Here is a 12,406-nt window from a genome sequence, read left to right as displayed (position 1 = left end):
AGTAGGTGTATGGGACTTGAGTCAAACGCTGGACTAACCTAATGAGCGTCAGTCACCACAGTTTGTGTGCGTGTGTATGTGTGTGCGCGCGCGGTGAGTTTATGTGCACTGAGTTTGTGTGGGCACGTGTGATTGCATGCATGCCTGTGAGGGCACGTCTGTTGTTGCAGGGTTCATTTGCCCTTAAAATGGCCCTTTTAGGGTGATCTTACCACGGGGCACTGAAGATGAAAGTTTTCCCTCCCCCTATCCATCTGCGCAGTGTATCATGGGCGTAATTTATGCTAGGGGCGGTGGGGCTATGTCCCTACCCCTTTTCTGATCGCCTAAACCTGTCCCCACCACTAATTTGATATTAATTGCGTATGCGTTTAAATCAAATCTAATGTGCATCAGCTCTACAGAGGTTAACTCCTTCATGTCCCCACTGGATGAGAAGTAGAGTTTCTACTGGCGTCTGTTCGCTTTGTTCCCGCCTCCTTTGCACGCAGCATGTGTTTGCTGGCTGGAGCGTGTTTGCATCCGGAACAGCGAAGTGCGCGCAGGAGAGAGCCCGAGGTTACGGCGCAGCACAACCCGGGCTGTCGTTCGCCCTCTGTGATTATAACGTCGTGGTACTGGTATCAAATTAAACACGTCGATTGTTCGGTGATGTGAAATACACAGCTGTCCTGGGCTGGCTAACTCACTACAGACCAGGAATTGTTATAGCCTTGCTAAGGTTAGCGCTGTATAAACAAAAATAGTTACGTTACACTAGCAGCTAGTATAGTTAGCTAACATGTACAGATAACGTAGTTAGCTAGCACACTAAATGTGGCGACAGGGTGTGCTGTAGGGTGATGTTGCGCTATTACTTTTGACTTGGCTAACTAATTTAACCGTTTATTTTCTTGCCTGGTGCGGGATTCGATACTGGGTGTACTGCACCACAAGGCGACATCGCTAACCGCTCGGCTAACGGGTCTTATTAGTAGTTTACAGTCGTCACCCTCCCCGGAAGCGCGCCCTCGCGCTTTGTAATTCCGCGCTCCGAAGAGACTTCTGAGGATCTGCACACTTCCGGATCCCACCGCTGCCACCAACGTAACCGAGGGTTTGTAGATGTCGCCTATACTGTATGAAACTATAAAATAACAAATACGGAGGTTCCACTTTCACACGAGGACCACTTTATTTGGATTCTCCCCCCAACAGAACTCCACAGCCTTGCTTGCTTGCTGGTTGTCCATCGTGCCCGATGATGACCATCTTCTTCTATTTGTGGGTCCTTTGAGGACTCAGATAGCAGAAGATACCTGCGCAGAGATGGTTTTTAAAGTGGCATGGGGGGTGCGCTTCTCCCAACGCCACATGACTTGATTGTAGAGGAGATGGTTCCGATGGCAAGGGGGATCCCTAGACGACCGGCACCTCCACACAACTGCAGGGGGCTGCCGGAAATCCAGTTTTTCGGAAACCGCCTCGAAGCGTGCCGCCACAGCTTGCTTTTCTGTTGGGGTAAGCTCCCTTAGCCTTATGTCTTCCAGACTCACCCACAAGGCAGCGGGGCAGTGGTTGATAGGTGCCAGGGCGTGTCCACCAGGGTGGGCCTGCACACCATATCTCTGGGGCCCACTGCTGCTCCGAGATCCCCTGCCAAGTTAGCCTGGGGCCGCAAGACCCCAGTTACCACGTGTGGCCACGGGGAGGCCTGGCAGGAGTCTTGGTGAAAGAGAGGCTATGTACTGGCAAGGGAAGGCTTACACGCTAGGATGCTTCCCTATTCGCCACAAAGGCTAGCCAGCGGCAGCAAGCTAAGGGCAGGAAGGACACAAGCGGGTTGGAAGAACACATGCACCTTCCCTCCAACTACACACTGCTGCACTAGACGCATCACAACACCCTGTGTGTATGTATACACACACACACACACACACTCCACAGCCACGACGCTGCGTACAGCACTTCCGCTCTCTCTTCAGCCTTCAAAATAAGAGCTCAAGGCATATACTCTGGCAACAGCTTATAACAGGAACTTAAAATCACTAACAGGCAAGTCCAGAAAAATAGGTTACACTAACTGTTATTGTTTTTCTCATGTTGGCATTATACTTGTTGGGCAAACAACAGGAGTCTTTGTCAATGTCTGTGTCTTAAGTTTTGTCTTCGTTTGATGGCTGGGAGAGCGGGGCAGGCTAAGCTAACTGCGAGCCCATGCAGACCGGCAGTTCCGATAACACCGAGGGAGGTCTTGCGGCCTCACCTGGCGTTGACTGTGGTGTTTTTGATGTCGTAGTGAGGAGTGCGGGGAGGTGTGTCGAGGGTGTCTGACTGGGAGCGCTGGATCGGCTGGGAGAGCTTGGTGCGGTGGACCCGGGGACCACGGCCCCTGCCTGGAGCTGCGCCCGAGGGGAAAACGCCGAGGGCGTTCTGACAGGACGCGAAAGCGGGGCGGGCTAAGCTAACTGCTAGCCGCCAGCCCATGCTGACCGGTGGTTCCCTTGGACAGTGATTTTTGTTGTTGTTGTTGTTATGCTTAGTTTGAGTATATTTTTGTTTAGTTTGGGTATATTTTTTGTGTTAGTTTGGGTATATGTGTTCTAGTAGTTTTGGATGTGTTTTTGTTTGTGTTGTACTGCTGGGGGGAAATGGCATTTTGTTTCATTTCATGTGCACAAATGCATGAAGTGAAATGACGAAGTGTCCCTGATTCCTGAGGATTAGTTAATTCTTGCAGGATTGCTAGTTGTGGCTACAGGGTTACTGTAGTTTAACATTAAAATTATTTTGTGATTGAACCTCCTGCAATATTTCCACTTAATTCAGCAGTCTGGATTCGCATCAAGGAGGTCAAGAGAGACATAAAGTCTATGTGTGTAGTAAAAGGCTGATTTAGCTCACATGCTTTACATCTATCAGCAAATAACATTTGCCAGCAAGCACATGCTTGGTGAGTTGATTTATTTAGTGTTGTACTGCGAATCAGATGTTCCCTTCATTTTCATAACCTTTATAGCAAATTAGGAGTTCCATTCATTTTTCATTTAGTTTTGTTGTTAATACAGATATCAGAGAGAGACAGAAAAAGAAAGAGAGAAAGCCCAGGCCAGGCAGGGAAAGAAAAGAGGAGTGAACAGGTAAGAATTTGCACAATGAGCTGTAATTTTACCTCAAAGAGCAAGTGATGTGCATGTTTGTATCAACACAAGTTATATTGTGAATTTAACTGTATAAAAGATAAAATGCGATTGTACTGATAATTTTTCACTTTTTGTGTTCAAATAAGTACTATGTAGACATAATATATTGTGTGGAATTGCAGGAAATGCAATGAAAAATTCCTAAATTTTCTGTGGGAGGACCCCCTACCAAATCTATGTCGCCACCACTTTCCAAATCAAACCTACACCCTTGGCAGTGTTTCTATTTAGTGTAGAATAAATATCAAAAATTCTTTGTCTAAATTTATCTAATTACACAGTACAAGTAATGTTGGAAATGATTGTCACCACTGACAATCATGACTCTCATAGCTGGTGTTTTTGAGGGGTAATCGGTGGGTTTGTTTGCTCTAAAAATCAGCAGAATTCAAAATCCTATGTTTAATTTTCCCCGCTGTGTTACGTGACATACAGTGACAGTAGCATCTCGGTAATAAATTAATCTGTTTTGTTAGCCCCGGAGTGAACTGTCTACTCTGTGACCTTCAAGCAATCCGCTTTTTAACATGTAAGGTTATGGTGTGACCACTTAGCTCAAGATCCACTCTGTTCTGACCGCAGTAAACCCTGTCTCTCATACTCAGCTATTTTCATCTCACAATCCCCCAAAACTTGAGACTCTGCACCACACTCATTTTCTCTGCCCAATCCCCAGAGATGCTGAGGAAGATTTAGGCCAGAGCCTGATGAGCCACATAACATCAGTAGTTTGTCAAAGTGAGCAAAAGTTGTTCGGGGGGTGGCATTTGCTACTGCACAGAACATTCCCTGCTGCAGTCCTTTTAGTATAATCACCATCAAACATAGTTAATGCAACTTATTAAACTTAAAAAGGAGATCTCTTTTACATTCTTACTAGCCCTATTTTCTTCAGAATGAGTCCATGTTTTACTTCAACAGACTTAAAAAATGTTTTACATTCCTTGTTATGAGTAAAGAACAAGCTCTATCATTGTCACACTATAAAGCGAGGTCTAAAACCAGAGTTACTACAGAAGCTTTGTTTCACTGAAACAATAACTTGGTTTGTGTATAACATAGCTATGTGTTCACCATAGCTACATAATACATAAATTGAGTTTTTGTTTCACTGAAACAATAACTCAGTTTGAACTCTTATCCTCCTCTTCCAAGACATGCATAAATTGAGTCATGCAGGCTATGCCGTCTCAACTAAAGCACCTCTGGCTTGAGATTCAAGTAGTCCAAGGACCATTTTCTTGTCTTTGTTTACTCAGCCATCTAATGGGCAGGGAGAGGGAACATTACTGCACCACTCAGCAGTCTGCTTCCATTGATTTGAGCGCTACTGGGGCCCTTTTGCATGGAAACCCAATAGAACACCATTCACATTTGAGCCTCCTATGGCTGATGGGATTACTGGTTGACCGGACAACTGGAACTGCTGTGCTCTGCCTAAAATGGAGTTCAGAAAAAGTGTTTTAGTTGATCGTGTCGGCCCGTTGGGATGCACCAAATGCTTAATTCTAAACGGGGCTTAACTCGGACAATAACAAACTAATCTGTAAGGTGAACGGTTTGTCATTGCTATTTGGACCAATGATTCCTTGTGAAGTCTGTGTTCCAAAATATATACTAGTGCTATTAATTCAATGAATTTTATTAACTATCAGTTTAATAATAATTCAATGTAATAATTCAAATCATTTAGTGTCTCGCTTAAGCGCTAAAAACTATTTAATAAACAGCTGATCACATGCTAGCCTTCCTAGCTTTCATTAAATGTAGAATATTAATTCAGATTAGAAGGCAAACTGTGTGCTGTGTAGTATGAGTCCCATGGGGTCAAGTCATCTCTTTGGTGGCAATGAAGTGATCGATTTTTAAATGCTGACAAAATATCACCACTTTTGCTGTGTGATTTAACTTGTGATTGGCGGTGTGTGTTTTAACTTAGTGGAAGCTCAGTGGCCACTGTGAAAGCATTGTAGCAAACGACTGGACTGGTTACAGAAGAGCTTGTTGGAGGTGATCTCAGCTGTCTTCCACCTGAGAACCATGAAGGGGGTCAGAGGCTCTCAAAACCACGCTCAGGGATTTAACACATGAGGTCCCTAAGCATCAAGGGAATAGACTTGTCATCAGTCCTCATCTGAGAACGCCTCACTATTTTGTTAATGTTCCTGAATTGATGACAGCCCCAGTTATATTTTGTCACAGTTTTCTGCCATAAGGTCCCTCCAGCTGTGTCCTAGCTTGTTAATTAGCCTTTGGTTAATTGCTAGCTTAATAAAGCTCGGCATCGTGGGACCCGTCGTCTCATAAGGCTGTCGTTCATTGTCGCTTCAATCTTTTGTATTGGCACACATCTGATAACCAAAGGTTGCCACTGTAGAGTCAACTTTAATCCTCTACATATATAAACCACGTTATCTATCACCAGTCCGCATGGAAAACTCTGGAAGTAGACTGGTAATTTTTTGTTGATTGTGGGATTGTGTGATGGCCATGAATAAGCATGGGTTTTGGCTCACTGACCAGTCTCAGGACTGAGCAACTCTGCTTTGCATAGAAGCAGAACCAGTCAATGTAACATTTGCAAAGCAATCTTAAGCTGTAGCTATAATGTAGTCCTTACTGGTAGAAACGCATTTAAGCAAGACAAAACACTGACGATATGTAGGCCTAATTAATTAATATCTTCAATTTTGCAGATTATACTGTGCAGGTATTGAAGTAATGCACCGTAGTATCCTTTTTGCCAAGACATTTTTGCATAAAACTTTGTCTCAGTGTTAGCATATGATTTTCGCCAGGCTATAAATCATTTTGTAAATCCTTGGATGAAAAACTCTTCTTTGTAGTGTGGCCTTGTTAAATTCTCTTTATCATTCTCACTGGGGCACAATGAAGCAGTCATATAGCATGGTAGTGTTAATGTGAAGTGCTTTATACGATGACTTGGAGAGAAAGACGCTGGATTTTTCCATTTTCTTTTTTTTTTTTAAATGAGTACAAGGTGGAGAGAACGTTTTTCTCATTCTTGAGTTAATCGTACAACACTGTAATCCAAAACACTGCTATCAAAACCAAATGTTTGTTACCCATTTACATGCAAAGCCGCCATAGTTTGACTTTGTGCGGAAAACGCTTGCTTGTTAACTGCTAGAGTGGAATGCCAGCAAAAAAAAAAAGGCCAAAACAAAATATTTTGCTCTGGATTGTGGCCAATGCAGCCGTTGAATGGCCTACAGAAAGAGAGGGGCAGGGATACTCTGGCCTGGCCTCTCGATGCCCCTTCTCGTTCCACCGAAAAATGTTAACTCATTGTTTTTAAGTGTACATCTGATGGGCTTACTGCCATGTAAATGCATTATTTTGCAGACCTAACACACTACCTGTCTCCTTTTTAATGCATTATATCAGCATATCGCTCTATAAATGTTGGTGTTTAAGATTTTTTTTTCAAGTTGATATAGATCCAGTTGTAACCATAATTTTTTGCTTTTTCCCTCTTTCTCTCTCCCCCCCCAGGTGAGAGCTATGTGTGTGCCTCTAATGAACCCTTCCGCCGTGTGGACTACACCAGGAACATGAACCCAAACTGGTCAGTTGGCAGCAAGACGACAACCTCACGTTCGCTCTCGTCGCTCAGCACGCTGAAGAGCGAGCTACTGCGCGAGTCTAAGGACTTTATCAAACCCAAGCTGGTCACGGTCATCCGCAGTGGCGTAAAGCCACGCAAGGCTGTGCGTATACTGCTCAACAAGAAAACGGCTCACTCCTTTGAGCAGGTTCTCACTGATATTACTGATGCCATCAAGTTGGACTCCGGGGCTGTGAAGAGGCTGTACACCCTGGAGGGGAAGCAAGTAAGTGTGGGACTACTGCATGTTTTTTCAGTTGCACAAAATGTATTTGATACATGGATGCCCCATGCAATGTTTTGTATCCCCACAGTGCAACTAGAGATTGTAGGAGTGCATGAGCAAAGGCTGACTAGCTGTAGTTCCAAAATGGTTGTTGTATGGATATTTGATTCAAGCCCCAGCTTCGAAATCACTTGCAAAACTGATGAAAGCTTTATGGGGGATTTCTTGCCAATCTTATCCAGAGACGGCCTGTGTGGGTGCAGGTTTTCGTTAGTAGTTACACACCTGAGTCTACTAATCAAGGTCCTCAGCAAAGACTATACTGGTTATAAGCAGAATCAGATGTGTAACTGCTTGGTTAGACCAAAGGCTTGTACCCACAGTGGCCCTTTCTGGATGAGATTGCCCACCGCTCTTTAAGACTTAGCACTATTTACATTTTATGTTTTTTCCTCATTCAGGTCAGCATTATAAACAGAGTAGTGTGGCATGAGGCCTGTGAGAACCCCATTACATGAGACTCACTGCATGAGATCTGCAACCCCATTAAAGGTTGGGTTAGGCAGGCCTTTCAAAGCAACCAAAACTGATGACCTTGATACGTCCCGGTCGTACGTTAGGAAGCAGGGAAGGTAAAATATGCACATGAGAGCCAGATGGAACTGCTAAGCTGAGCTTCCCAGCCCAAATGTCTTGTCTCTAAGAACCACTATGATCTAAAAGCTTCAGCTGTGTCAGCATTATAGGTAATTACATCCTGCTTAATCACCCCAACACAATTACACACCCCACTTATTTCAACTAGACACTAATGAATACATTTTAGAAGTAGGTCCTGAGGCCATATCCATGACTATATTTTCTCCCCTACCTGACCCATCCTCATAAAGTCATTCATGCCTGACCCTCAGTGCCACAACCCTATCAATCTGGGACATTTGGGACACATATTGAGTGATGTAATGTTCCTGTCTGGAATTCTCATCTCAGACCCCTGGTGTCATGAGATGAGGTGATTATGAACACATGGTGCCTTTTGCATCTCTAATTGACTATATTAATGCTAATGGTTACTTATCTGGGTGGAGCAGATACTTGTATATCAAGTCTCTCAAGAGTTTAGTTTTTGTCACAGTTAACTGATCAGTAATAATATTACCAAAATGTTCCAGTCACTGACCTTCAACCTGGTTTGGACCATTTGTTTACTACTACGAGTAAGTTAAGCTGTGTGTTGTTTTTTTTTGTTTTTTTTTGTTTGATTTTGTTTTTTTGCAGTGTCTGCCAATAGATGTTAATGCTCAGCATGAGCACTGTAAATAGGGAAAGTGAGAAAAGAGGAATCCTTTCTTTTCAAATGCCTAGGAGTTGACGACTGAGCACTAAAACCCAGTGTGACATACAAGACAGATGATGTGTTTTTCCAGTGAACTGACTGGAATCTTCATGGTCAGCACAAGCCAGAAAAAATGACTCAAAATAATGACCCTTAATCTCTTTTGTTTCCCCACCCAAAGACAGAAAATGCTTTGCCTTAGTAACTGGATGACAAGTTGCACTTAAACTATAGCCATTATCACACACAGCCTTGATGGCTATATTGTATAACATGTATTTGCCAGGAAAATGTTTACATTGGTCAGAGTATATATATATATATATATATACACACACACACACATAAGTCATGCTGAATTCACCCCTGAAATCTATGGTCTATTTACCCCTTCAATTTATCTTTGGTGTAACATAAATTTCCATTTACAGTCATATAGGCGGTAAGGGGGGATGGTTTGCGGTAACGAGAGCCACTCCTAGAAATCTCTTAGCTATCTCCAGAATGTACATCATAATGAAACTGGTACTGGGTGTAAGTAATTAGGCTGAATTAGAAGAAACTGAAGTTAACTTAAAGCCAACATTCAATTTTAAACTAGAAAGACAAAAAGTGGGCTAATGCGAGTTAAGTTCTCCTTTTGGTGTATGTATACTTTATTCCAAGTGCCACATTCCCATGCTTTTACTTTCTCCGCCACAAGGCAGTCATTACTGTATGCACAGAGTAATGAGTGAAGTATGGCATCGTGTACAACAGTCCGTTGTGAGACAGGGTACCTTCCATTTGGTCTCGTGATTTGTGACATATTGAACAGTGGCAATGGTGTGGAAAACGACTTAAAGGGATGGCTCACCCCCAAAATGAAAATTCCATCATTATCAATTTATCCTCGTGCCAGTAGAAACACAGATTAGTGTTTTGATTCCATACAACACTGAAGGAATTATCAACCGAAATGTTGGAGCGGCTTTCTTCCAAACAATTGCAGGGGCAGTGGTCATTTCAGTAGAGTTCCAAAAACGGCAAAAAAGTACCATAAAAGTACTCCATATGGTTTGTGTTGCACAATCCAAGTCTTCTGAAGCCATACAACAGATCTGTGTGAGGAAAAGATTGAAATTTAAAGGATTACTTACTGCAGATCTTCCTTTCCCCCCTGGCTTTCAAAACAAACCTAGTCTTCAAGTTCAGTGGTTTAGAGACATTCAAACAGACATTCTCGTGAGAACCACTGCTTTCACCTACGATAGCAGGGCTCTACACTAACTTTTTGCATTGGTTGCATTGGTGCGCCTAACTTTTTTTTTTAGGTGCACCAGCACAAAATTTAGGTGCACCCACATTTTTCATTGCGTTGCCTTTAACACCAAAAGGTCTCCTTTTTATCGCTCTTCTGTCATATAATGTGAATGATTTTTTAAAACGATAAGGTGTAGAAAAAGCTTGTCTTTATTTTAAACACAATATATGTATATATATATGTATATATATATATATGAAGAATATATAAAGAAAAATAAAGTGTTTAAAGTGCTACGCTGAGCTTAAATTGAACATTTAAAACATTTAAACATTTCCAAATAAAAGTGACAGTAGGGCTGGTTGAAGGAGTAGGTTTTGTTTTTTTAATGAAAAAACTTTCAATGGCTCTACCCCTCTTCATTTTCACTCGTTTTGTCGCGTAGACCTATAGGCTATTATTTTCCCGTTCAAGTTCTCTGGCGCTCAGCCTGTTCAGGTCGCTTGCAGTTTTTGAACTGACACTACTTAGAGCAGTGAAAAGGACCACAGCCAATCAGAGGCAAGGACCCGCCCGAGCTCTGTCGCTTATTGGTTTAGACCACGATACCATCAGGAGAACACAGAGAGATGCTGCGCTTGCGAAAGAGATTTCAGTATTCACCCGAGCAGCATCGGGTGCACCAGTGCGACCTATAATTTTTTTCAGTCGCACTCTTAAAAATTTTGGTCGCACTCTCGAGCCCTGGATAGTCTTTTGAGCCACGGCTTGTAAATAAATGCACGTATAACTTGTCGCTATGCTATGAAGAAAAAGAAAGAGCCCCTTGGTTGTTTTTGCAGCAGTGTAAAATATGTTAGTTTTGTATTAGCTTCTCCCTTAGCCACCCCTCCAAATTATCAAGCCACCCCATAACTACTACAGTCAAAAAAATCCTAGAGCTGTCACTGTTTACAGTTATGGTCTTATACAGGTTCCCTAAACCCTCAACCACTGCTCTGCTGTGACGTTTTACTTGCTAATTTACATTTTTAGTTCCAGTTGTAACAAAGTAAACATAGAAACTAATTAACCCTGGGCATCCGGGTGGCGTGGTGGTCTGTTCCGTTGCTTACCAACACAGGGCCCACCGGTTTGAATCCCCGCGTTACCTCCGGCTTGGTCGGGCGTCCCTACAGACACAATTGGCCGTGTCTGCAGGTGGGAAGCCGGATGTGGATAAGTGTCCTGGTCGCTGCACTAGCACCTCCTCTGGTCGGTTGGGGCGCCTGTTCCGGGGGGAGGAGGAACTGGGGGGAATAACGTGATCCTCCCATGCGCTACGTCCCCCTGGCGAAACTCCTCACTGTCAGGTGAAAAGAAGCGGAGGAGGCATGTGGTAGTCTGCAACCCTCCCCGGGTCAGTAGAGGGGGTGGAGCAGCGACTGGGATGGCTCTGAAGAGTGGGGTAATTGGCCAAGAACAATTGGGGAGGGAAAAAAGGGGAGAGAACAAAAAACCCCTCAAAATATGCACTTTGAAATGATCTTTGCATTTTTAACACATAGTTTTGCTTAGTTTTAAATAATTATCAATTAAAAGGAAATGGCTTGGATGCATGTGTTGCACGCTAAAGATGGCAAATTACTTTGAAGGCATGATTGCTAGACAAGCCATGTAAAATAGAAAATGTCATTATTGGTCAAAACATCAATGTTGAATGTGTAGTGCTCATAGTTGCACACCTTTAAGGTTCTCATTAGATGGTGAGTACGAACTCAGACCCATATCTGGCAGACAAAAAGCCATGGTGTACCTCTATTTCCATTTTTCTAATATATTATTTTAACAGTTCTATAGAACAGCTTGTCATCCCATTAAACTACTGTTAAGCTCTGACATGTAGCTTGCTGCAAAATAAAGCATTCGCACTGTAGCAAACACACTCTTCCTGATGTACAATGGCCACAAAGACTATAGTGAATCCTGTTTCATAGTGAAATGGTAGTAGAGAGAAAAAAGAAAGTTGAGAAAATATCAGACAATCAAAATCAGTTCACCAGATATGCCTGAATGTCACATCTATCTCTGTAATTTTGCAGGGACCCATCACAAACCAGAGCCCCTTTCCCAGTTGCCCTGCGTTGCCTTTAATTTCTCAGTGCAATGTAAAAAGCACCTGCAAGCTAGCATGCATATGCTAATACCAAATCATTAAAGGTACAATCCTGAATTCATTAATAAACAAAAGGGTATCCTCCCTACCGAAACACAGGATTGGAACCTACCATCAGTCCCAAATTATTTGTCTTTTAATAGAAGGATTAACACTAAACAACTATCCAAATTTTTAATGTTTTGTGATGCTGTAAAAGGGTTGCTTACATCACTACTGTTTGTAAACTATGGAGTAAAACAGGCCCATGTTATCAATTATAATCAGCTGAGAAAGACAAAATGCTTATTTTTGATATTTTCAATCTATAGCTCAAACTCATGTATTTTCTATGTAATACACCCCAATTTCATATGGTCAAATACATTACAGATTGAGGCTTTAAGTAATGCCCGTAGAATGGTTGTCCCATACAAAATTTTAAGAATGTTAAGTCATCTGGATTTTTACATGTGTGGTTAGTCTTTTTGTTCACATTTATACATGCTTTGCACTTATGCAAGCTGCCACAAGTTCAAGTTGTCTTCCTAAAGAAGTTTAACAGTTAAGGTGTGCCTGCCATTAAATGCAATATGTGTGCCTACATTTTTCTCTTTCCCAAAAATATTAGCTATAAAATTAAGTTTGTGTTTAGAA

At 42.5% G+C, this 12,406-nt stretch overlaps 1 protein-coding gene across 2 annotated transcripts in view; it reads left to right on the top strand.

The window, feature by feature from the left end:
• Nucleotides 1-12,406, top strand: part of dclk2a (doublecortin-like kinase 2a) — a 59,213-nt gene that overhangs the window by 1,458 nt on the left and 45,349 nt on the right. For both annotated transcript variants that reach the window (XM_056280065.1, XM_056280064.1), the window contains exon 2: nucleotides 6,699-7,036. In XM_056280065.1, coding sequence (XP_056136040.1) covers nucleotides 6,699-7,036 — 338 coding nt within the window. The remainder of the gene's footprint in view (nucleotides 1-6,698; nucleotides 7,037-12,406) is intronic.

The sequence above is a fragment of the Lampris incognitus genome, chromosome 5 (assembly GCF_029633865.1).
Source record: "Lampris incognitus isolate fLamInc1 chromosome 5, fLamInc1.hap2, whole genome shotgun sequence".
NCBI lineage: Eukaryota > Metazoa > Chordata > Actinopteri > Lampriformes > Lampridae > Lampris > Lampris incognitus.
The sequence above is the reverse complement of the archived record's forward strand: the minus strand, read 5'-3'. Positions and strand labels throughout refer to the sequence as shown.